Consider the following 26,529-nt stretch of genomic DNA (forward strand, 5'->3'; position numbering starts at 1 on the left):
CTTAGGCAGCTAAAGGCATGCTAGCTAGTCTACATTCTGATCTCAGTCCCTGGGGCTGGCAATCTCTGTGAATGACACTCTGTGTTTATTTGAAAGCAGCACTCGGTAAATATTGAATTGTGCTAGTCTATCATCAACACAGGTGTTGTTTTTTCTGTAAATACCAAAACGCTGCAGTGACTGCTTACTCTTTCGTATGACTCACTCTTTGCAAGCCGTCCCAAGGTGCTTCTTCAGCAAACTCTGAATCATAGCTAGGAAACATGTGAAATGGCTCCATGCTGGAAGAGTCTTGGAGATGTGAGGAGATTCACTGAAGAAAAGGGAAGGAAGGATTCAAGTCCATAGCATCAGGCATTTGGGGGGGAAAAGCAGTGGCAAGTGACATGAACACTGTCTTTTTCTTAGAAGGTGGAAGCTGCCCACCCACAACTATTCTTCAGCAAGGTGTGGTTTTAGAAAACACCACCAGAGTTTTAGAAACACACCATTCCTAATAAAATAGGAGGATTTACTTTCTGGAAGCTCGACTTTCTCCACTAGCGCCCGCCCTGTGTGATGATTTTTGGCTTTTTTACTTACTAGCTGAAGCCCAGATTCATAAAATGTCTGAAGCAACCAAATGGTTCTAAATAACACCACCTGCCTCTATGTCCCAGTTTCAGAAGTTTGTCCCCAAGCTAGGTTTACAGCGGAATCTTCACCATGTTAACGCAGAAAGAAGTTGCACTGTGCTCAGTGCCTTATTCCCAGGTGTACATACCCCAAATTAGAAGAGTAAATAACAAATATATTCATCTTCATGGCACAACAATCCACGGCATTTTTCTTTACTTAGTGATGGGTATTGCTGAATGACAACTCCCATCACCATTATGACTGGTCGTACTGGAGTTGATGGGAATTGGCTGGGGTTGATGGGAATTAGAGGCCATGGGTTCCTAACTCTGGGCTTACAGGCTAAGGACTAACCTATGAATACCTTCAACCTAGATCTAAGTTGATCCACTGCTACTCAGAGATGCTTGCATTCTAACTATCCTTCACCCCACCCAGCTCCATCAAGGGTGCAGCAGTACAGACCTCTGTGATTCATTCAAATAATCCATCAGCACAGGTCAAAGAGCCCTTTAAACAGGTTTGCCCTGGAAACACAATCACTGGGTTTGTTTGTGCACAGAACCTCTGCAACACACTGCCTTCTTTTCTAGAAAACTCTCCCACACAACACAGCAAATGACTTAATCTTATATTTGGACATATTTCTTAACAAGCCTTGGTGTAGTATCCACCAAGGGAGGGTTAGGGATGAGGGAGAAATTGGATTTGGTTCACACCTAAAGATGAATCTATCAAATTCGTACTTTCTGAAACAATAGGAGAACCAAAACACAGCCATCCACCCAAATTTGTGCTCATCCAAATTTTGCAACGCGATTCTCCAACCAATGTTTACAAAAATGCATATATTAAGGGAAAGTGTGCATAAACATGAATATATTAGTGAAAACAAAATATAAATATGCATATTAGGAAAATTGTGTACCTTAGTCAAAATGGCGTACATAAATGTGCCTATTGGGAAAAGTTGACATTAAATGCTGATGAATTTCTAGGAGGATTTTTTTTAATTCTGCAAATTGCTGCAGAAATGTGGAGAACTGAATTTAAGATTGGAAAAATAATAAATGGACAATACTGAAATCGACTGATCCTTCCACCACAGTCTTCTGTCAAGGATCTGTTGAAACAGCTAGCTACCGACAAATATTTGTACCACAATTAAGCAGCAATTTCCCTTTCTTGCATCCTGTAGTCTATGCCCCACATTCACCCACTGTGGCAAGTGTGATACTTCTTGTGGGTTCCTCAAGAGGTCTGCTGCTCAAGAAGTCTGCGCAGAAAGCAGTAACGTGAGCAGGACTTTCCTTCAAGAGCATTGTACAAGGTGCAGGGCAAAGGACTAGCTCAGTGGTCCCATCTGTGTAGTAACTTCATGTGCAAGATACCAGCATGAGGAGGAATCATAGGGAAGCAGATCTCACACCACTAAAATTATGCTTAGATTTTAGTTTTCGGAGAAATGATGCCTGTAAGATTATCACACAGTTGCATCAAGGAGCTGGGGCTCTTAAAGAAAAAAAGTGTGGTTACAAAGAAGGTGAATATCACTTGTAGAAAACTGTACTCATAATGTGAAAATATTTATTACCTATAGCCATAATTTCATAAAATCAATGAACATGTCATGTGATACAGTATGTGCAAGATGGATTTGCCTTTGAGTCATGGATATCTGAAGTAGCCATTGCATCAGATATAGGTGTACATTTGTTTGTAGCTTACAAGAGAATTATAATTCTGACACTATAGTTAACATCACTGGACCCATACATGTTGAACTGTACAGCCTTAGGTTTGGAGACAGACATATCTATTGTCAACCACCCTGGGATCTTTGGATGAAGGGTGGTATACAAATTTTAATAAATAATAATAATAATGATAATAATAATAATAATAATAATAATAATAATAATAATAATAATATCATTTCTTAGCCTAATGCTGAATGTTATGTTAAGTGGCGTTAGTTTGCTAACATTTACTGAACATTAAGAGTATTTTTCACGTACTGTACGTTGTCTTTGCCGGCAATATACTGCTTCTGTGTTCTTCAATTACACACAGACGAAATCTACCAAATCCTATAATGTACTCAAACTGTATCTAATGTACTTACATCCATGCACAATACCGTGCACAACAGAAAGATTTCATGTTGTTTGCATTTCATAAGGATGAACGAATCAATAGGAAAAGAGATTTGATAAATCATTAGCAAAGTATGAGATAGATTAGAAGGTGCGAGGGCATTAATAAATCATGCATTTCAAGCAAGTTGCTCTTCTTGGTGGAATGCCTGAAAGCAAAGCATGCAAGGATGAAACTCAAACTAAAAGGGGAATGGGTTGAAAATCACAGTGGCTTTCCCCAAAAGCAGTTTGCTATAGATGTATAAGTTTATACGTAACATAGAAATTGTTGGCTGGCCTGGCCTTGACCATAAGACAGCGGCACTTATATTGCACAAAACAAGCTGCTTTGCAGTTTTCCAAGCTGTTAATACATTTTCCAGGGGGCCATGGGTGGGAAGTAAGGTACTGAGCACAAAATCATCACAGCAGAAATTCTTGGAATTGAGAACACAAAAAAGGCAGCAATATGAAGTTTTGCAGTTATGAAGGAAACAAGCCAGTGACACAATTATGATGGCCATAACTCTGAGTCTTCCGATCCAGTGTCTCTGCTGCGCATGCAGTAACAGGACCCTTAGAGGCAGCTTCTAAACTTGCTCCCCATTTGTTCACATGAGCATTCTGAAATACAAGATACGAAACCTCCCCAAGGTCAATGGACACACACATGAGCCCATCTGATTGGGGTGACCAGTTGATTCATGGACTATTTTTATAAACACAATAAATAAATAAATACTTAGTAAGAATTAATTGTAATTCATGAATTTCAGTCCCCTTTCTTGGTACAGGCACTGCCAAAGTAATCAAAAGCTTTCAAAAGAGGGTTTTGATCGCAAATGCTTACTTTTGCACCAGCCAATTTTCCTAGAAACATCGCTTTGCTAAATCTTTGGTGGAAATGTGGTTTATCAGGCATGTGGCTTGGTTATGATGTGGCACACCTACTGCTTCACAGGCTAATATGCAAGACTGCTCAGAAGTTTGATATATTATGAAGATTTAATGTGGAGTAATTTTTGGCTTGGTTTCAACCACTGCATTTCTTTCCCAGATATGCTCTTATATGCTTAGATGTACACTTAAAATATTAAAGTATGGATGTGGCAAACAGACAAATGTATCATACAAATAACACCTGTCGGAGAGACAGGATTGGCTGAGTCTCCATGTTGAGTAAATGCTCAGCGACAAACCCAGGGTTTCGTCTTGTATTATGTGTAATGGTTCTCCAGCTCGGATGCATGTTAGCAATGCTTCTTTTATTCTAACACTATAGCGTGGGCCCGTATTTGCGATGGAAATATTTTGAAGTTTGATCATGTGGAACTAAACAGCCTATTATGTAATGTGCTTTTTTTTGGGGGGGGGGAAGGCCACCCTCTGGGTACTTCAAGGAATTGTTTCCATGGACCAGCATCAGCGGGCATTTAATTGGAAAGCTTGCAAATATCAGATAGGCTTAGGATTTAAATATGTGATGTGATAAATATGTTTAATGCCAAATTTGGAAGAAAGAAAGATGTTAAGTGATTACGTTAATTTCATAAGAACATTAGTTTTGGAAAACAGTTAAAATGATATACATTGAAATTCAACCAGGGGGATATGGGGAAGTCACTTAACAATGTTACAAAGATTGGTTTAAATAGGCTGAGATTTATGTTTGTTTGTGTATTTGTTTTCTTGTTTAAAAATATTATTGGAAAATTAATTTTAAAAAATGGGGGCGGGGAGCATCAGTGGGCATTTACACAGGGCCCATAGCCCAGCAGAGGCCCCAGTGGCAACAGTTTCCTGGACTTGCTGCATTGATGAAGGAGACTCAGGCAGGGGTCCCAGGTGTCTTCGCTGAGGGGGGTGACATTTTGCACGCCGCCCACCCGCGACTCCAAAGCCTACCCTGAGGCGTCGGGGGAAGGGGGGACTGTGCCGCATTCCCCCCTTCCCCCTTTGTTTTGACAGCTGGGGGAGGCCTGGAAGTCGCAGGCGGCGCACCAAATGTCCGCCATTGATGTCTCCCTCCGCCCCCATGGGTGGCTCGCTCCACCCCGAGCTGCAGGGCGCATGCGCCACTCTGTGCAGCCAAGCGGCTATCCCGTGTGTGGGAGGGCACCCTCTGCGCCCTGCCCCTCCTTGGGAGCGCGGGCATACGCTCCGCCTCTGGACTCTGGACTTATCCCTGCTTACCTTTTGCCCTGCGCTTTCTAGGCAATGGTCTGCACTTCCCTGGTCTACGTCCAAGCACTTTTTTCTTTCTTTCCCCAGGAAAACCCGCTCTTTACAGCTGAATCGGAGCAAATGGCAATTCGGGTTTTCCTGCCGATTGCAGTTTGCTCCAATTCAACAGGCAAAGTGGGGTTGCTTGTGGATATCGGCAGGGCAAAGGGAAGAGTGCTCAGACACAGACCTGAAAAGCTCGAATCTGTGCCCTTTCTGAGAGAGGGGGACCCCCCCCCCCGCAGGGTGTCTGCCTCGCTCAAGGGCCGTCTGAAAACTGGAAATGAGGCTGGTTGCTTCCTGTTCTGTATGAAGTCTAACAGAACAAGATAGCACAAAGAGTTCATGTGCCAGGTTTTAAATGATCAGATCTGCACTGAATTCAATGGGTGAGATTTAAGAGGGATGGCCGGGCAAATACTAGGCTGAACGTTTGTTATTCCTCAGCATTAATCAGGAAAGGAAGCCAACCAAGGCTGCAATAAGCCTCATGGCACTTTCTTCAGAAGATGCCGGAGTAGTCCAATGGGTTAAATATCCCATCTGAAAGACCAATCTGAGGTTCACATCCTGGGAAAAATCACATTTCCAACAGTGTTGCATTCTCTCTCCCCCCCCAAAGCATATTTATCCTGCAAATTAGTAATGGCAATGCATGCAACAAAAATATGCTTTATCACTTTATGTAAACATTAGCTTTCTTCATGCAAAATGCCTACAAAACTGTGGCAATAAATTATTCTAATAGCATCGTTTTACATTAGCTCAGTCACAGAAACTGTTATTCCAGATTCCATGATTATGCAGTAGAGAACATTTTAAAACCCTTGAAAGGTTTCCAGCGTACATATTCCAAATCCCTGCTAATTTGATTTTGTAAGGATTTAACTAAAAGAAGCTTATTCTTTGCTGCAGTTCCTTGTTCTCTTAATGATGGAAGAGAAGAGCCCAGTTTTGGGAGGTGGTCCCATCAGTATTGGAGCTTGGTTCTTGTGCGTGATTTTTATCTGGTGAGAGAGAAAAGAATTATTACCTAATCAAAAGATGTGATAGCAATGGATCACAAAAAATGATTATTTTAAGTTTCGTAATTAGTTACACATCAAACAGCAATTTTATTATAATTTCTTCTTCTTATTCTTGCTCACAATCTAGTTCTATTATCCATTCTAGTTCATAAATAATGTTTGTTACTTTAAAAGAAGCAATTGAACAATGCTATGTTAAAAAAATAGGAGAGGTGAATGAATTTTGAGACCATTGCCTAGGCAATTATCAGTGTATGGAAAAAATAATAATACTCATATGGTTGGGCAGAATCTCAGTTATCAAACATAATTCTAATTATACAAATTAACATCATAAGGTGTTGTAAAAACCACTTTCTTTTTTTTGTGTGTGTATATATATATATAACACCTGAATTATATTTATCTGTACAGTTGTAACTGATTATTGATCAGTTTGGTTTGTTTTTTTTAAAAAATAGTATTAAATACCTATTTCATTTCGACAATCCATTTAATACTTAGTTACTAAGGTCTTTAAGTGGTGTACAAGAAACTCAATACAATGAAAATAAAAAATTAATTTAAAAAACCCATAAGTAAGTATAGCTAAGTTGTAGCTATTTCTGTTAGATCACAATCCTACTATATAATAGATGTTTATGTGTATTTTGATGAACTGGTCAGAGTGAACGATTCTGAGCCATTTGGGTTGGGGAAGAGTATGTATGCACTTAATAGTGTTAACTTATTTTTAGTTGCTATTTTGTTACTACTGTTTTGTAGATTATAAACGCTATGCTGATTCATCAGTCATAGAATACGACTTATAACTGTGATGTTCAGCATCTTTTTTTAGTTGTTTGTTAATAGTGTTTTATAGATCGCAGTTGTTTTACTGATGATTTGTTCATTTATGTCACATGATTTATGCTGCACTTGTTGGGGTTTCATTATGCTATTCTTATTTATTGTTTGCAAGCCGATTTGGGATTCATTTGAATGGAAAGCAGCACATAATACCAGTCAACCAACTAAAATTATAAAATGTCCTCAGTAGGCCCCAGGAGTTCAACAGGGATTGGGCACGTCTGACCTCAGCTGAAGGGAGTTCCATAAATTTGGTCCACAATACTGAACACTTGGCTTTTGGTAGACACAAGCTGTGCATCAAAGCCAATGGGGAATGCTAGCAGTGATTTCCCCAAAGTTATCAGGGGTCAGGCAGGGATATAAGGGACCGGGGGGCAGTGGCGTAGCGTGGGGGGTGCAGGGGGGCCGGGCGCACTGGGCGCAACATCTGGGGGTTAGGGTTAGGGGGCGCAAATCCACGGGTTAGGGGGCAGAAATTACTTGCCTTGCCCTGGGTGCTGACAACCCACGCTACGCCACTGCCAGGGGGTTCTGACCCAAGGAAATGTACTGTATTTTTTGCTCTATAAGACTCACCTTTTCCCTCCTAAAAATGTAAGGGGAAATGTGTGTGCGTCTTATGGAGCGAATGCAGGCTGTGCAGCTATCCCAGAAGCCAGAACAGCAAGAGGGAATGCTGCTTTCACTGCGCAGCGATCCCTCTTGCTGTTCTGGCTTCTGAGATTCAGAATATTTTTTTTCTTGTTTTCCTCCTCCAAAAACTAGGTGTGTCTTGTGGTCTGGTGCGTCTTATAGAGCGAAAAATACAGTAAATGCTGCAGAAGGCTACATACCTGCTGCTGTGTTCATGGCTACACTGACTAGGGTAATGGGCCCATATTTTATCCTACCTACTGCTGGATATAGGAGATAATTCCCTCCACAGCCTGCCGTTTCTGCCACCCCCTGTATGGCAGCTCTATGAGCAGAAGCCATTTCTACTGTGCTTTGCTCTGCCACTAGATCAGACTGATAATGATTTTTTTGTACACATTACGAATTAAAAATAAGACACTTGATTACAGTAGCATGCCTTATTTATACTTCTCCTAATCGCATTGTTCATTGCTCTTAACGTGAACTTCAATGCTGAATTTCAAAATAACCATTAGGAATTAAAGTCAAAAGCCAACTTACTAAAAAGGTCAAAAATGATGGAGTAGCATTCTAATTTGTTAATTAATTGATAGTAAAATCAAATCAAATATTGAAAGGCCTGTTTAAAACACCATGAAAGACTGCTTTATAGCTACTCATTTTGATTTCTTTGATATAAAACTAGAAATCACCTTAAATGAGACAACCTTAACGTAGATTATGTCTCCAATTTTCTCTAATTCAAGTCTAAATTAGAGAAGACATTTTATGAATGTATGCTATGCTGAAAGCTAATTGAAAGCAATTATCAAAGTGGCATTTTGTCTGTGACTTTAAGATACATTGTAAGATAATAAATGATTCTCATTATGTAATAAAAAGGTCACATCTTGCCTTTGGGCTAGTGACGCTAACAGTTTTTCAAAAGCTATCTGGGACATTTTCTTTAGTGAACTACGACTAATACAAGAACCATCACTTATTAAATATCAGTTGTCATCTGCACAGTATCCACATCACAAATGAGTATTTCTTTCAAAAAGAAACACCGCCTCATTAAAACTGGCAAAAAATATATCTCTTAAAGTGCATACCTGACATTTTCAAGCTAAAATGAATATCCTTCACTTGTCATTCACTAATAGTAATGTGTGTGTGGTGGGGTGGGGGAGTATACTGAGAGGACAGGCTCATTAAAATAGGGAACAGCCCGCTTCTTGGGGTGGAAATTTACTTTACAATCAAAAGAGACAGAAATGTAAAAAATTCAACAGGATAAGTGGGTTTTATTTAACTCTTCTAGACTCCCAGCTTACTCTTCCCTATGGTAACATATGTGAAATTGTATGCATAACTCTACCAGGATCGCTAAAATAAAAAAAGGCTTCAGGCAACATTCATTTGTAATTCCTGCAAATTCACCCAATTAGGCACCCTTTAGAGTATTAGTGGCTATATATTTCCCTACAATATACCAAGCAGAAAGCAGCCATCAAGGTACAGCACATAATGAATTTGGTATTAGAAACTGACACCACCAGCTTCTGGAACCTTAGTGTATCAAAACTACTAGGTATATTAATAATTCTTCTCATACCAAGAATGAAAAAAATAAAATTAAAATAAAACCAAACTTCTAGGCTGTTGTTCCAAGTTGTAAGCTATTAAGAGATTTGTAACATCCTTAAACTGGAAATGGACTACCTGTCTATATAGCAACAAGAAACTCTAAAGAAAGTCAACAGTTCTTACCAGTATAGTCTAAAATAGAATACTTTTATGCAACACATTTCAAAGCAGGAGCGTCCACATATTACATTCAACGAGTGTACAATTTGTGTACCTAATTAGTTGAGCTATACAAATCAACTTGCCTGTCACCTGAGCATGGGAGCCACCCCACCCCAAGATCCTCCATCTCTCCAGGATTCAAGTACAGTGGTGCCCCGCAAGACGAAATTAATTCGTTCCGCAATTTTTGTTGTTTAGCGAATTTTTCGTCTTGCGAAGCACGAAATCCCATAGGAATGCATTGAAAATCAATTAATGCGTTCCTATGGTCAAAAAAAGTCCAAACAAAGCCAATTTGGTACAACAACAGTTTATTAACTGCTCTTTAAAGTCACACATACTGTAAAGAGCAGTTCAAAAATTGAAGGGAAAATAAATTAACTTTATAAACAAAACATGTCTTTGTTTTTAGTCAAAGAAAAAAAAGTCGCGAGACGTTTTCGTCTTGTGAAGCAAGCACATAGGGGAAATTCGTCTTGCGAGGCAAATCGCGAACGGAAAAACCTTTCGTCTAGCGAGTTTTTTGTCTTGCGAGGCATTCGTCTTGCGGGGCACCACTGTACCAGTTACTGACCTTCATCCAATCCATAACTGTGCCCAGATACCCTTCCAGAGCTTTCACAGCCTCTCCTGATTCAGATGTTATGGCAGGCATAGGCAAACTTGGCCCTCCAGATGTTTTGGGACCACAACTCCCACCATCCCTGACATGTTAGCTAGGGATGATGGGAGTTGTAGTCCCAAAACATCTGGAGGGCCGAGTTTGCTTATGCCAGTGTTATGGAAAAACAGAGCTGCATTATGCCTGACCATTGGCCAAGCTGGCTAGGGCAGTTGATATCCAATAACATCTGGAAGGCTATGGATTCCCTACTCCTGTTTTAATACACCTGCACGGTAGTTGCTTCTGCCATTAAGCAGAGGTCCCAAGAGGAGCATAGTGGGAAGAGTCCTAATGAGGATCTGTGTCTGCTTTCAGAGCTTAGAAGAAAGAGGAGTAAAAAGCTGACGCTGCCAAAATTACTTTTTCTACCCGCTGTTAAACCCATGGAGATGTATTCTCCCTAGACAATGTTGAATCTAGGAGTTCCACGAAACACAAGAATGCACCAACAGCAGCAGATTAAAGCTAATGCTAGAGGTCTTCTTTAAAGGAAGGTTTTGGACCAACTTCCCTATGAAAGAGGGGCAAGGTATGCCTCCCTCTGGAAGGAGTCCCAGAAGCTTAGGCACAGTCAATGGAAAAGGCCTTCTCCCTGCTCTCAACCAAGTGATATTGCGATTGGATCACCTCCAGTCCTTCAGATAACCGGGTCCTAAACAATTTAGGGTTTTAAAGCTCATCACCTTTAAAAGGTGAATTGGTCCCAGAAAAAAAATTGAAGCCCGCACAGCTTTAATATGCTTTTATATGTGGTTCCTATTAACAATCTGGCCACTGTATTCTGAACCAACAGTTCCAGGAGTTTGGGATTAGTAGTAGACTTAAACATACAATAAGTTTTCAAATCACATCAGCGTATCTTGCTTTGCACTCTGCATAACGTTGGTCTTGCCCTATGAACCGCCTCAATGGTTTTATATATATAAGGCTGTTCTCTTAAAACAATTTATCAGCAATAGCATTGCACCCACTGAAATTAAATCTAATTAGTTTGGCATTAATTAAGCTCTAATAATATACTCTAGTATCACTCCTAAGTAGTGTGATCCGTTTCCCCTTCACACAGGTAAATTGGAAAACATGGTAGTGTCATCATAATTTTTAAACACACTGAGAAAATGACAGAGCTGCAAAATTAAAATAAATGATTAATGACATTTTTTTCATGTTTTATACTAATAGGTATTGCTGAGGTTTTAAATTAATAAAGCTGTCAACCTCAGGGTTGTTACAGGATCCAGCACAGAACCAAAATGGAAATTATGTATTCCACAGGCACCTACAGATGACACTTTGGAATATTTTAAATTTTAATTAGTAGGTGCAATTGTTTCACCCCTCCCCTCCCACCTTTAAACCACTACAAATTAATTGGCAATTAGTCACAACTAATTCTTTTCTTAACAATCTGAACGGGAGAGGTAGGTGCATTACATCTCAGCATAGTTGTCTAAGGTGCAGAAAGCACACATGCAGTAAATTGCATTGTCAATTATATGAAGGGGGAGGGGAGGGAAGAACCTGTTGTGAAATTAAAAAAATTATGCATAGGTAAACAAAAATAATGTATGCACTGTGCGGTGCGGGACTACGACAACACAAAAATAATACCCAACCACATCAGCCCTCAAATGTATGCAGATTAGAGAAGTTCCTACCTAAAGAAGATAGACAAGTTTGAATATTAACAGGTGATGGACTGAAAAATGTCCTCTGGTTTCTCAGCAGTTTTTCTTCCTCTGTGAAACAAGCTTCCATCTTCTGCCTAATTCTCAGGGTACTGCAGCCACTGAGAGATTTTGAGATTATTCTATGACTACAAAGCACCCAGGGTGTGTGTGTGTGTTTTCCTTACAGGTAAACATTCCTTCAGTGCTCTCTGCAGCCTTCCTGGCTGCCCACTCTTCCTGACATGAAAAAGCCCCATGGGAGGAATTACCTCATAGAATCATAAAATCTTAGAGTTGGAAGGTCATCTAGTCCAATGCAGGAATCTCAGCTAAAGCATCAGCTAAAGATTGGTCAAGCATGTCTTATTTTTGAGAAACCCATGCTGGGTCTAAATAATCACAGCATCTAAATGCTCACAGACAGACTGATGAATTATCTATTCTAGGATCTTCCCTGGTATCGATGTCAAGATCACTGGTCAGTAGTTATCTGGGTCTTCCTTTCCCTCTTTTTGAAGATGGGGACAACATTTGCCTGCCTCCTGTCTGTAGGAACCTCACCTGTTCTCCAAGTATTCTCAAAGATAATAGACAAAGGTTCTGAAATTTGCAAGCTCCTTTAGTACCCTTGGATGCAGCTCATCAGGCCCTGGAGATTTGAATTCATTTAAAGTAGCTAGGTGTTCCTAGCTGCAGCTCCCTCCTTACATCATTTATTCTGTTATCACCAGGTTGGGAAATCACTTTCTTTTTGGGTGAAGACAGGGGCAAAGTAAGTGTTGAGTAGTTCTGCCCTTTCTCTGTCTCCCAATAGCATTTCTCCATGTTCCCTATGCAGAGGACCTACCACTTGCTTGTTCTTTCTCTTATTTTTGACATAGCTGAAGTGACCTTTTTAAAAATTATTTTTAACCTATGAAATAGTCTTTAGAGGCCCTTCTTTGTCTGCTTCTACCTGCAGAGATTAGGCGGGTGGCTAATGGAGAAAGAGCCTTTTCTGTGGTTGCACCCAAACAATGGAGCTCCCCCCACGCAAGGGAAACTGTCCAGACACTTTGAGTACAACCCATTGGATACCAGGCTGTCCAGTTTATTCACATTGGCTGAAGATGTTCTCTGTGTCCAAATGTCAGAAGTAAGATTATCTAGGACATGGGAAAGAGCTTCCTCAGTTGCTGCACCGAGGCTGTGGAAACGCTTGCTCAGGTAAGCCCTCTCTGTGATAATTTTTCAGCCCATTAATAAAATCTTATTTTGACAAGGGCTGGGCATGTCCAATAAATAATAATAAATAATAATTGGGCTTGCCAAATTGTTGATGTTTTAATGTTAGATTCCACCCCCACCCCCTGTTTGCTACCCGCTATCGCTCTCTCTTAATTATGCTTTTATCTGACTAATTATGTTATTCGCGGGACTTCTGGCCTAACGCACTTAGTGGCGGGTCGAGGGAAAGTGCTCTGAAAGTCTGGAGCACTCCCCATCATAGCTATTGGGAAGCTGGGAAGAGCGAGGGCAACGCTGACTCCCTGAAAAAAGTTTGAGAGGAGGTCTCAAACCCAAGGAAGGCACCAAGCAGTGCAGAAGAAGGGGTTTCCTGTCATTTTGGCACGATATAGGTGGAAAGATGACTGGAGGACCTCAGCGCAAAAAGGGGAGCATTCCTGGCTGTGAAACGCCTCAGGACCCAACCGAAACAGCACCAGGTCACTCCAAAATTAAGATCTTAAAACATAAGCTAGGCTTCCCAAGAATATGACTTGATATCAGAATAAGATAAGAATAAGAAAAGAGGGAAGCAACGGATCTATTGTTTATTCCAAAAAACCCAGAAGCACGAGGAAGGGAAAAGGAGGTCCACCTTTTTAAAAGTGTGGCTAAAGAACTTTATGAAAAGAAATTAATAGTAAATAAATTAAAGCATACCAAACAACCGAAGCATCGGCGAGAATAAAATATCGCACCAAGTAATTATGTTATTAGCAATGTTGGCTGTGGTAATTTTAATGATGATGATGATGATGATGATACAAAGAAGAAGTCAGGTACGGTATAATATGTGGAATAGCTATAAGGCTGTAATCCTGCATCTTGTTACCTGAAATAAGCCTCACTGAACTCAATGGGTCTGGCTTCCAAGTAGACACATATAGGATTACTCTGTGAGGTATCTAAACCACTTCCCCCATTTCTTCCCAAGTAAGCACACTAAGAAAGAGAAGCATCTCCTCCCATTTTCCTCTGCGCTATAATTAAATTTCCTCAATTATTTAATTAGTGCCTGTTGAAGTCTTTCCAGTGCTTTGAATGGGTCTGCATAAAATCAATAAAAAGGTTGATGGGCCAGAAATATTCAACTTATTTGAACATATTTTTGTTAGAAAGAGCAAAACCAAAAACATATGTATAGTGAGTTCATACATAAGGAAGTAATGCATATATGGGTGGGTGTGGGGGGAGAGAGGGAGCGAGGAAGGGAGATATATTATACTGAAATCTGTGTGTAAGACTGCAGGATCGCATCCAAGTTCTTTAATGAAATAATCTAGGGTTGGTTACACTAGAAGACTGAGGAAATAATGCAATATTTCATTTCATACAATATTACAGACTGTCATTGTGATACTTATATTTTTATGTTTTATTACATATACTGATCAAGACACACTTACTGTACAAGGTGTTTGCATCCATGGCTCCCCATCAATCTGCATAGGCAGAGACTTGCTAGTCCTAGAGCAAAACAGTTACAGGAAGAAAATACAGTGTGTATTCTAAACAGACAGCATGTCCCCATATTCCACCCAGAGGCACTCCAAGGTGTGTATGTGGCATGGGGCGAGGTCTCCATAATGTAAGCTGGCATACCCTTGAAAGCATTCCAGAAGTGAGCTAAAAACATACGTTGGGCTTCCCAATTCCAGACATGATGAGATAATCATCTGACCCACTTTGCTACTTAAGCTGATTTTACTATCTCAAAAGTGAGTCAGAATGGCCTGGGTGTCGTACAAGAAAAACCCAAATCAAATTAAGACTGCTGAAATTGTGGATGGAAATTCATGACATACTTCATGCAGTAAAACATGGACAATAACAATTTATTATGTATACTAAATTATGACTAGTAGATTATTGACCTAGGAGGATATCCAAGTAGTTGATATTTTATTATGATTTATGTCCAAATACTTGCTAGTTCTCCCAAATGCAAAGCTCCAAATGTTAATAACATCATAATGGAGAAAACTGGGCACCAGGAATGTTTTTGCTACTAATACTTTGGGGCTCTTAGAAAAAACTGCTTAAAGAAGGAGGAGGAGGGGACCTATTCTCTTTTGTTTCTCCTCTCTCACCCCCCCCTTTTATTTGCTGTTTCCTCCACTCCTAATCAGATGGGCATTCAAGCCCCATGAAGCATGCTCAGTCCTCATTGGGTTCCTTCCCTGAACATTTGTTTATAAAAAGGCAAAGGGACCCCTGACCATTAGGTCCAGTCGTGGCTGACTCTGGGGTTGTGGCGTTCATCTCGCTTTATTGGCCGAGGGAGCCGGCGTACAGCTTCCGGGTCATGTGGCCAGCATGATAAAGCCGCTTCTGGCAAACCAGAGCAGCGCACGGAAACGCCGTTTACCTTCCCGCCGGAGCGGTACCTATTTATCTACTTGCACTTGGACGGGCTTTCGAACTGCTAGGTTGGCAGGAGCAGGGACCAAGCAACGGGACCTCACCCCGTCACAGGGATTCGAACTGCCGACCTTCTGATTGGCAAGTCCTAGGCTCTGTGGTTTAACCCACAGCGCCACCCGCATCCCGAACATTTGTTTATACTTGGTACAAAATGTGGGTCCTCGCCCAAGGCTGTTGATACCTCCATTCCTGTGCATGGATGGGGCCATTTTATCTATATAAGGATATAAGGAGAATGTGTTTGCTAAGATTAAACAATGGCACAGAAGCAAAATACAGTGTTTAGTCCACTGGAAAAGTAAATGCAAATGGTCTGAGACATGGTTTTATACCACCAGAGTTTCTGAAGACTTATGCTAGGTAGTGGTCTGAATATTGCCCCCCCCCCCGCCATGTTCCAAGTGACAGTCTAGACAGGACAATTATGCAAGGATGGAGTGAAGGAACTGTGCTTCCAATATATAAGAAAAGTGAGAAGACTGACCCAACGAATTACAGGCTGATCTCTTTGTATCATGCTAACAATGAAGGATTTGGCTGAGCAGACAAGCATACTGGCCCAGAAGCAAATAGGGTTTCCAAGAGGGAAATCCAACCATTGCTTCCTAATTTCCAGCGGTGAATGGAATGATGTCCATTCACAGCCATTTTGCATTAAGCCACACCCTGCGCTCCATAGTAGCTACTTATGACTAGTGCCCCCATCAAAATGTGCCCACTGGTCCAAAGAAGTTGGTGGTCCCTGCTTTAATATTGTTCCGTCCAACCAGTAAATTCACAACCCTACTTTTGCAGAGGAAAATGTAGTTCCTACCTGATGATAACAGATGAGCATTGAGCAAGACGTCTCCCAGCACTTTTCAGCCCAGTGTATATTTGACCCATCTCCATGGCTCCCTCCAGACCAACCACTTCCACCAGCTGATCACTGAGATCTGAAAACAAAAGCACAACACTTAGAACAGAGGAAGAAGCCATGGAGGATAAGCATCGCTGCTGCCCAGAACAGCAGCTCCTCGTCTTGTTCTTCCCCTCTCACCAGAGATCCCTAAAAATGTGCAATTGAAAACATTGTTTTGTATTACTAATGTTGCAGGAAAGAGAGAATGCATCTAGGTTTCGGAGACTGTATGTTTCTTGTAATCTCATGCTCAGGCCCCTGCATTGAGTAAAAGTTCTTACATACTCTCAGGCTCTTTAATATATGTAAAACTAAAATTATTAATGTCTTTATGCACTATCCACAAGATAATAGCTCCCTGTTCTTATAAATCTCCCCTGAAACATGGTGGGCTACTGGCTCCATGTTCTTATGGCCTCCTCTGCAAAGAAAACTCTCTTGCCCTTCCCCCCTCTGTGATGGAAACAGCTGTGTTCACATTGTTCTGCAGAGTTGTCAATTGTATTCTTAAAAAAATAATAAAAAAGGTAAAGGTGCTATTTTTCAATTTTTGTCAAAAAGCAACTATGAAAGACAGGATCATTATTTTTGCTAAGTGGAGACACGAGCTCATGACAATATCAGATCTTAATAACTTCTTGCCACAATTTTATGCCACATTGTTTCTCAATAAGACCAGGATGGAAGAACGATCCATTGTCACATGTGTGATTCTTTTATTAGAAATATTTTGTCTTGGAACATTGAAACATGTCAACTGAAAGGGAAAACCCCAGAAAAACTAAAGCCGAAAGCAGCTTTTAGAAAAGCTATTTCCACCGATCATAAGAAACCATAAGAGAGAGATAATATGTTCAGACTTTTCAAAATAGGTGTAAAGTTTAAATATTAATACAATACCCTAGCCTGGGAAACTGCCTGAAGTGGAAGTAGGAGAAAAACATTCTTTTTTGGCTTAATACAACTGTCTTAATTTTTGGCTTAATACAACTGTTTTCCAATGAGGATCTGAGGTCAGAATAAACCACAATTTCAGGTTCTGGTTAGTAAACTGACATTAAACCACAGTTCCTCATTTGAAATGTAATGGAATTGTGGTTTAAACCAGGTGTGGAGAATCTTTGGCCCTCCTGATGTTGTTGAACTACAACTCCCATCAGTGCCGGCAAGCACGCCCAATGCCCAGGAATTATAAGAGTTGAAGTTCATCCACATCTGGAGGGCTCAAAGTTCTTGACACCTGCTTCAAACAGTCCAAGATTAAAGTGCTAAATTTGCAAGGGAAGGAGATATGGGGTGGCAGAGAGTGTAGGCCTGCAATTTATTGTTGCTTTAATACATTATGGTTTATTAAAGCACAATCGCTACATCCAAAATGGGCCCAAAATGTTGATGCATTGGATGACGAAGGCACTAGCCTCTAGGAACTCATGCCACCTTGCAGCCTTTTCCACGAAAAGAGTGGATGATGAGCCCAACATTAGGCTGGGAATGGTAAAAAAGGCAAAGGACCCCTGGACGGTTGAGTCCAGTCAAAGGCGACTATGGGGTTGTGGCGCTCATCTCGCTTTCAGGCCGAGGGAGCCGGCGTTTGTCCACAGACAGATTTCCGGGTCATGTGGCCAGCATAACTAAACCACTACTAGCGTAATGGAACACTGTGACGGAAACCAGAGTGCACGGAAATGCCATGGAATGATCACAGTACACTATAATGTGCCTCACTGCACTCCATTTTCTGTATGTGGAGGAAGTAGAATGTGGTCTTATGGTCCAGTCCTATGCATGTTTGCTCAAAAGCAAGTCCCACTGAATTCTGTGGGATTCGCTCCCAAGTATGCATAGTATTGCAGCTGTACATTGCAATGTCAAATACGTTTATTCTGGATGAAGTCCCACTGAGTGCAAGTGGACTTACGAATGCAGTCTGACAGGTATAATCATTTAAGGTGCTCTTTGTCTATTTTGGTAACTAACAAAAACACACACACACACACACACACACACACAGAGAGAGAGAGAGAGAGAGAGAGAGATGCTCTCACAGAATTTGAAAAGTATTAACTTTTTCTTTTTAAAAAAGCAAGTAGACATCATTGATTACTCAAATTTGTTGCCAGGAACAGATGGACAAGGAGCAGGAACATTTTACTTCAGTTCTAGATGCCTAAATGCCCCTGCTTCATAGATTAGTTGTTAATATCAGTTTTAATGGGAAATGTTATTTCCAGGAATGATAGAATAAACATCAACCACACATGTGCCACACAAGTGCGAATTTGGGGTTATTGCACTTACTCAAGTACATATACAAGTCATACAAACATATGAGATGTAAATACTAATACACTTTCTTATATCTTTAAAGATCTATGCTAGTTCAGTGGCAGTATTTCTCTTCCTCCAACCCTGCAGTGCTAGTGGGATCTGGTTAAAGTTCACTGTGTGACTGATGAATGGAAATCAGCAGACCCAAGGAACTTGGAACTTCTTCTGAACAAGCACTATCCACTCTTTAATGAGGTCATTAAAGCATATCTATTTAGCACAGCAATGGAAGAACTTACCAAAAGTGTGAATTAAATATGCCTTGAACCTACTCAGGACCAAGTTGTGCACACAGAAACAGAGTTCCATGTGCTAATTGCACCCAAAATTTATTCCCATATGCAGATGAGTCTCTCTCTCTCTCTCTCTCTCTCTCTTAGTTCCTACTGCACAGGTCCAAAGAGATTGGCATTCCCATTATATTTTATTGCACTGATCACCTGCTTGCGAGAGTGGGAGAGTAGTAAGTCAAGCCCACTTTCCCCCAACAGCTGATTGGTGCTTTCCAAACTGAGCACTGTCTTGTGACTCCTCCCATGCCCCCTATTTCCATGCCACACTCCTCAATGGCTCTGTTCCTCACTCTCTCCAACTGCATTTGCCTAGCATCCTTGAACTATGATGTTCAAGGTTGCTTGTCTTGATGGAGAGAAGTGTGGGTAGACAAAACCTCTGACTTTTATGCAGCTGAAATACAGCCTACTGTACAAAAGTAAGAATCACAGTCATTGTTCCACGCACTTATGCCTCTAGCCCTGCTCAACACTGGCACACACACAAACACTCCTTGGCAAGAAGGTTGCCCATTAAGAAATGTAGCCTTTGGGCTGAAAAAGGTTCCCCAATCCTGGTTTAGACTATAAACTTTCCTGTCTTAAGAGAGTGGGGCAAGATTAGGCAATATAATCAGTTCCAGAAAAGGAGGGGGAGACTGATATATACAGATAAATGGGCGATGTGTTTAGAGGGTCATAACCTTGCCCCAAAACTATTGCATATCTTCTTTTTGCTGAGATTTTAAAAAAGGTATTTTCATTTTTAAAAACGTAAAAGACAAAACAAGCAGAGAGCAAAACTTAGCACAACGTACTCCTACAATGTGTGCCCACACTCCATTGTTAGTGTAAGTCCAGAGGCAATGGCTTAATACAGACACCCACTGAGTATTATCTTATGATGGCCTTGCATCCTTTTTTTTTTTTTTAAGGGTCCTTTTATTATTTTTAAAAATCCATACCAGAAAATCTTCTGTCTCTGATTTCCCCCTTCTGGGCCATCCGCCGGCTCAGAATTTTCACCTTGAGAGCCTGTTGGCTTTACGCTGAACTTTGCCCACGACATGAAGACTTTCACTTGTTTTCTGTGCGAATGACCTATCAGACTGTGTGGGAATGTTTGCACAGCACCATGCCGCTTCTGCCCTCTTCCACAAACCAAACTACTTCACGCCTCTCTTCAGATTAGCACAGTTGGTAAACAAAGCTAGCTCTCATGAGTGACTGCTGATGTCAGCAGCATGCGAATGGCATGTGGAGAGGGGCATCTGACCCTTTGCCCTCGTTCCCAAAGTGTGGGGATGGGGTGGATTGGGCGGGAGAGAGGATGAAGTCACCAGGGAGATTTCCCTTCCATTTCCTCCCATCAGGCTGTCTGAACAATTAAAGGGACAAAGTGAAATCTAAGCAATGCTGCGTTTGTGAATGCTTGTTCCCTTATTGCACTGCCCGAACCAAGATGGTGATAATATACTGAAGAACCTCGAGAGCTTTTGAGAAGTCTGCGCTACAAGGCAATACCAGGCCATTGCCTCAAACACTACATTTCAACATTTCTCGGTGAATATAAATCAAGGGACATAAACAAGAGCTGGGGTGGAAAGGAACCCAGTAGTGTTATGATTAGAAGTGGTGATTTACACATGGAGGATTGTTCCCCTATAATAAAGCTGTTTTGTAAATATCCAATTTATCTTGGCCATATATAAACACTTGCAGACCTGGCAAGAGATTGAAAGTCTCTATTAGAATTTGGGGTTACTGCACTTAGTCAAGTACATTTACATAAAAAACATCAACGGTTGGTGGTAAATCTCTCCCTGTTGGCAGTTTGTCTTTAGAGAGATGAGGATACAAGGCTTCCTAAATGTAATTAAAGCATGGTAATCATCACACTGGGGGAAAAAAAAGTTTGGGTTCTAGCTAAAATATAGCATGGGCTTTTGAGATCTGGCTTACTGCCAGAGCCCTTGGAAACGTGCTGAGTTGAAGGCTCTCCTATTCACCAGTGTCTGCTTTGAGTGCCGCATTAAAAAAAGGAAAGAAAGAAACCCAAAAGCAGCCCAACCAAAACAACACAGTTTTGCAATATGCAGGAAGGTAGAGACGTTTTCATACACAGAGACAGGAACTGCTGCTGCAGCGAGTGCCAAAGGCATGCTTAACGTCAAAGGTTTGTATGCTTTAAGATGAACTATTGCTAACCGTAACAAAATGTCTCAATGCTTGGATATAAAAATAAATGACCAAATGATGTTGCATTGTCAGCGGTCCAATTTCAGAAAGGAAAGTTTTCAAGGCATTTTGCAGGCACTTACACAGTATCTGGTGTAAACAGAGCTGTTTTCCACGCTCACCCCAAAATAAGGTGAAGGTTGAGTTTGCCACTTGATGACTGCATGACATGATGCCTACAGAGTTGCTACAGTCACTTGACATTGCCTCATCCTCACTGGTGCACAACACTGTGGGCGGTTCATATGGTGAGCCAAAAGACACCGGCTCTTGAGTAACTGACTGATGAGATGTCAAGGACATGCGTGAATCACCTCTGGGTTGTGAACTGCAACCTGAGATACAACGGCATATGGCACTGTACCAGCACGGCCATGGTTAGAGATGTTGGGAGTTGTGGTCCAACACAACCTGGGAAGGCACAGTCTCCCCATTTCTGGATAAGAATTACCAATATGCCTACAATACACTCAAGGAGTGAATTTAAAGGTGAGATTAAAAGAACTAGCCCATGGGCTGCAGGTTCCTCATCCCCGGTATATTAAGTATTATTTGATCCTGGAGTCTACGGCAAATGCTTAGTACTGTACTGGTATTTTTCTAATACAAAATGAACTGTTGGGAGTAGGGCTCTGTAAGAGCCCCAACTGTGCTGTCCTGACCCAAACAAAGTGAGGTACTATCACATTATCTCTGAAAGACCATATTCCCTCAAACTTGCCTTGGTTTTGCATAGCTATCAACCATTCCTTTTTTGTGGGAAATTCCCATATTTCAGTGCAGTTTCCTGCTGCTTCCCGCTGCTATCCCAGATTGTTAGATATCCCGTAGACTGTCTCCGGGACAGGTGAGGCTGCTGATCCCTTATTTTCAAATCTGAAAGTTGACAGCTATGCTGCTGATCCCTTATTTTTGAGGCTGCTGATCCCTTATTTTTAAATCTGAAAGTTGACATCTATGGTTTTGAGATGTTTGAGGAATAATAATAATAATAATAATAATAATAATAATAATAATAATTTATTATTTATACCCCGCCCATCTGGCTGGGCCTCCCCAGCCACTCTGGGCGGCTTCCATAAAAACCAAAAATACAATAAAATATCACACGTTAAAAACTTCCCTGAACAGGGCTGCCTTAAGATGTCTCCTGAATGTCAGGTAGTTGTTTATCGCCTTGACATCTGCTGGAAGGGTGTTCCACAGGGCGGGCGCCACTACCGAGAAGGCCCTCTGCCTGGTTCCCTGTAGCTTTGCTTCTCGCAATGAGGGAACCGCCAGAAGGCCCTCGGCGCTGGACCTCAGCGTCCGGGCAGAATGATGGGGGTGGAGACGCTCCTTCAGGTATACTGGACCGAGGCCGTTTAGGGCTTTAAAGGTCAGCACCAACACTTTGAATTGTGCTCGGAAACGTACTGGGAGCCAATGCAGGTCTTTCAAGACCAGTGTTATATGGTCTCGGCGGCCGCTCCCAGTCACCAGTCTAGCTGCCGCATTCTGGATTAGTTGTAGTTTCCGAGTCACCTTCAAAGGTAGCCCCACGTAGAGTGCATTGCAGTAGTCCAAGCGGGAGATAACCAGAGCATGCACCACTCTGGCGAGACAGTCCGCAGGCAGATAGGGTCTCAGCCTACGTACCAGATGGAGCTGGTAAACAGCTGCCCTGGACACAGATTTGACCTGTGCCTCCATGGACAGCTGTGAGTCCAAAATGACTCCCAGGCTGCGCACCTGGGACCAGGGAATCCTCCACACCTGCCCGCCTTCTGTCCCCCAAGAACATCCTGCAACCCTCACAGACACCCTTAGGGATGTGGGAGAGAGCCTTCTTGGTGGCTGCTCCCAGACTTTGGAATTCCCTCACTAGTGAAGCTAGCCCGGGTCCCTCCATGTTATTTTTCCGCCAGCAGGTGAATACAGTTTTGTTCCAAGAGGGTTTTGGGAACTGGCTACTTTTAATGAAAGGGCTGCTGCCATGCTCTTTTTCATTGCTATTATTGGTATGGTTTTAATAGATTTAATATATGTACATAGTTTTAATTTTATAAGTGTTTATTTGTTTCTTAATGATTGTCCCCCTCCCCGATATTTCTAGCAGTTCTTATTTTTATTTGTAAGCTGCCTTATTTTTATTTGTAAGCTGCCTTGAGTCACGTCAGAGAAAAAGGCAGAGTCCAAATAAATTTATAATTATAATAATGATCTTCCATTCTGTCTTCCACACATACATCGGTAAAAGGCGATTCAAAATGTGCTTAAAGTGGCAGATGTAGAGTCTAAATATAATCATCTACTCTAACTAGAAAGTAAGAGGAGAAAAACAGAAGACCTAATTAATTGTGAGAAATTTTAAGAAGCATTTTCCTTTAGTGTATGTGTGTCCCCTTTAAACAAGCACACTTCCTGATTAATAATAAAGCATAAAATGAAAAAGGAAAAAAAAAGAACTTGGGCATTGAAAGCACTATTCTCTTTCCCTCTGTGAATATAGCATTAAGAACAAATACCAACTTCTAGGGTTCTAACATTTTGAAACAAGGGGTTTCATCTTGCACTTTCAGGAGATCATTATGGAAAACCTTTGGTATACCTTGGGGAAAATGTATTCTCTTTTGACAGTTATTCTTTTAATAGTTGGAAGCATAATTCTGCTTTGAAGCTGGCCATGCACGCAAAAAGGTGCCTATTATTTTAAGCCGTATGTTTTAAAAAAGTTATTTGTTTTAAAAGGATGTTCACCATATTGGTTTTATGGTTCCCTTCATGCAATGGAACAAAAGCCATTCTATGAAAGGATTCTGAACTTGGACAAACTGTATTAAAAAAAAAAAAACACTGGGAGGGGGAAGCAAAGTTCTTCTCTGTTTTTATCAAATTTGATTGCTGCAGCTGTTCCCAGTTTCTGTATTTTAAAAATAGCCTTATTCAGTGCCTTGTTGGCTAAAGGCCAGAGTATCATTAGAACATGATGTACAGAAAAACCTCTATTCAGTTACAGATACAGAAATATATTTAAGATCAGTGGGGGTCATCTGAAGCAAACACTTGTAAAGGGAAAATGGAATTTTAATGTGCTCAGACCATTCGCTGCTTTTAGCTGGATATTTAAGAAATTCAAACCTGATATCTTCCTGTTTGTCCGGGCGATATCAGATTGCTGCACATCATGCACAAACAATATGAACAAATCAGGGCCGTTTCCACTAACAGAAATAGATCTTGTTCTCAGATTACTTCTAACAGTTTTGGCATTTACTTCAAATGGTTTCTAGTAACATTATACATTTCAGTGGTCTATAAACATGCCCTTACCTAGAAAAGAAAAGATACTGGAACCGAGAAAGTTGAATCAATGCAATCTGCATCTGAGTTGTGCATCTTGTTAAATTGCACATCTCACACAGTATTCACATGAATAAAAGACAAACACAATTAAGGATTTCAATTAAGCCCCCTCCCCCACTCACCACTCATAAATACTCCATTTATCAATGTTATTTCCCTACCCTTTCCCACCAAGGAAAAAATTTAAGAATGTGAAGATATCTCAGTGTCTTATGCTTTGGTGTTTTTACCCATATTTCCTTGGACTGTTCTCCATGGTCAAGCCCAAGTCATACACAAAAGCAAATGAGTTGCTTCCTAGGGGAAGAAGAAAAATTGTACCCATTCCTGGTGTAAGCAAGGGTGGAGGCACCCTCATTGGCTTAGATCTTTTCAACCCTACAATCCAGGACCACTTACTGTTTCCAAAGGAGTTCATATGCCTGCACCTTCATCAAGGTGACGGCTGGGGTTAATGGCAAGAAGAGATTGTTAATGGAGAGAAACAAGTGGCGCCGGCATCAAAATTTGGCAGTGAGCATCCTCTTCACTGCCGAACAGGAGTGCTCCTGTTTAGAGTTCTAGCCAGCTAGTCAGTCATGCCTTCCCCCTCCAAGATACCATACAGTATACACTGTTAGAAACTGAAGGATAGCATTTTACTCCCCCTTTCACCAGTTTGCCATTTCCCCCTTTTTCAACTTAAACACAACATTCCATGGCTACTTGGGGGCAGCTATCCCTGCTAGGTTTTCCTTTTGAAGGACGCTTGTACTGTTGCAAATCCAGCATACTGCTACCCTCCCTCCGGTTTCTCAGCAGCTCCAGTTTGGCTGAATTTCTGTCGGCACTCAACACCGGCATTTGCTGTTAGAGGGACGGACTGCTGATAGGTAATTATAAATGTGAGATGAACCAGAGTAATAAAAACTTCAGAGTGCACAAATAAACGTGTTTCAGTTCTCAGGCATTTGGTTAAATGGAAACTAAGGTCACATGTTGCACTTGTCAGGAGGATTAGTATCCCCACGGAGAACGGGCAGATGGAGAAACTTAAAAAGTGCACATTATACATTTCTGAACCTTAATGATGCTACCATGACACAATTCTACATACGATATAGAAAAGACATGAAAAGTCAGATTCCCATACTTATTATTATTAAATTTCTATACCACCCTATACCTGCAGGTCTCTTATCTTCCTCTCCCCTCAGACAATTAGATGCATGGACTATCTATAGGTGGCTTATGTTCTGTAAGTGCACTAAACACTACCCATCCCTCCACAAGGCAATGGTTTCAAATTTTTAAGCCAGGCCTGATGGATGAGGCTAATGACTCATCTGGTCCAGCATGCTATTCTCACAATGGCCAGTTAGATACCTGTGGGAAGCCTGCAAGTAAGACATGAAGGCAATAGCACTCTTCTCACCTGCGATTCCCAGCAACTGGTGTAATATATGCTGCTCTTCAATATAAATGTTTCCAGAGCATCTCATATGGAGAAGAAGGGAGAGCCTCTCAGGCCCCCTTCCTTGACCAACAACAGCCCTGCAGTGCTGCCAGTTAGGTCTTCTTACCCAATAGGAACTGTCACACCACTTTTTTGGGGGGGTCACGTTCAGCCCCAGAAGTAAATGGGGAAACCAGTTAATTGTTAAATCCTGGGACCCCAGACCACCATGTCTTCCTCCAGCCAATCCCTTGCAATTGAGACATAGCATAAAGCCAACTCTCCAGCCCTCTTCTTCTCCTGGAGAACAGGGCAAATTCCTGGCTTAACCCTCTCTGGTCTTAGACCTCCAACATGTGGGTTCCTGAGTCTTGAGGGTGCCAACCACACAGTGACTCAACTACTGCCAATTGTGAAATTCCGTTAGAAATAACAAGGGGGAGTCCAAGAATTGGGGCCCCAAGATTGAGAAACTCTACTATAGAGTATCAAGGAACCCTTGGGGATCTGCTCTGACACGTACTCTGCCCAGGAGGCATGTAAAATGCAGAGATTTCTAAGCACACATATATACCAACTTGCATCTTTCTGTTGGGGCAAGCCAGATGCATTTGTTTTGTTCAGACGCACAATATAGTCAGGCAAATGCACTTGAGGTGAACATGCGACAGGATAGTGACTGTGGGAGCTGGGGAGAGTC

The 26,529-nt window shown here is 41.4% G+C and overlaps 1 protein-coding gene across 6 annotated transcripts in view; it reads right to left on the reverse strand.

Annotated features, from left to right (window-relative positions):
• Positions 1 to 2,188: 2,188 nt before the first annotated feature.
• The window catches only part of DGKB (diacylglycerol kinase beta), a 255,173-nt gene continuing 230,832 nt past the window's right edge, over positions 2,189 to 26,529 (reverse strand). For all 6 annotated transcript variants that reach the window (XM_083468107.1, XM_083468109.1, XM_083468110.1 and 3 more), the window contains 3 exons: positions 16,125 to 16,245; positions 14,293 to 14,353; positions 2,189 to 5,986 (listed from right to left, as the gene is read on the reverse strand). In XM_083468107.1, coding sequence (XP_083324233.1) covers positions 5,879 to 5,986; positions 14,293 to 14,353; positions 16,125 to 16,245 — 290 coding nt within the window. In that variant the 3' untranslated portion in view covers positions 2,189 to 5,878. The remainder of the gene's footprint in view (positions 5,987 to 14,292; positions 14,354 to 16,124; positions 16,246 to 26,529) is intronic.

The sequence above is a fragment of the Podarcis liolepis genome, assembly GCF_965112155.1.
Source record: "Podarcis liolepis genome assembly, chromosome: 12".
In the NCBI taxonomy this organism is placed as follows: domain Eukaryota; kingdom Metazoa; phylum Chordata; class Lepidosauria; order Squamata; family Lacertidae; genus Podarcis; species Podarcis liolepis.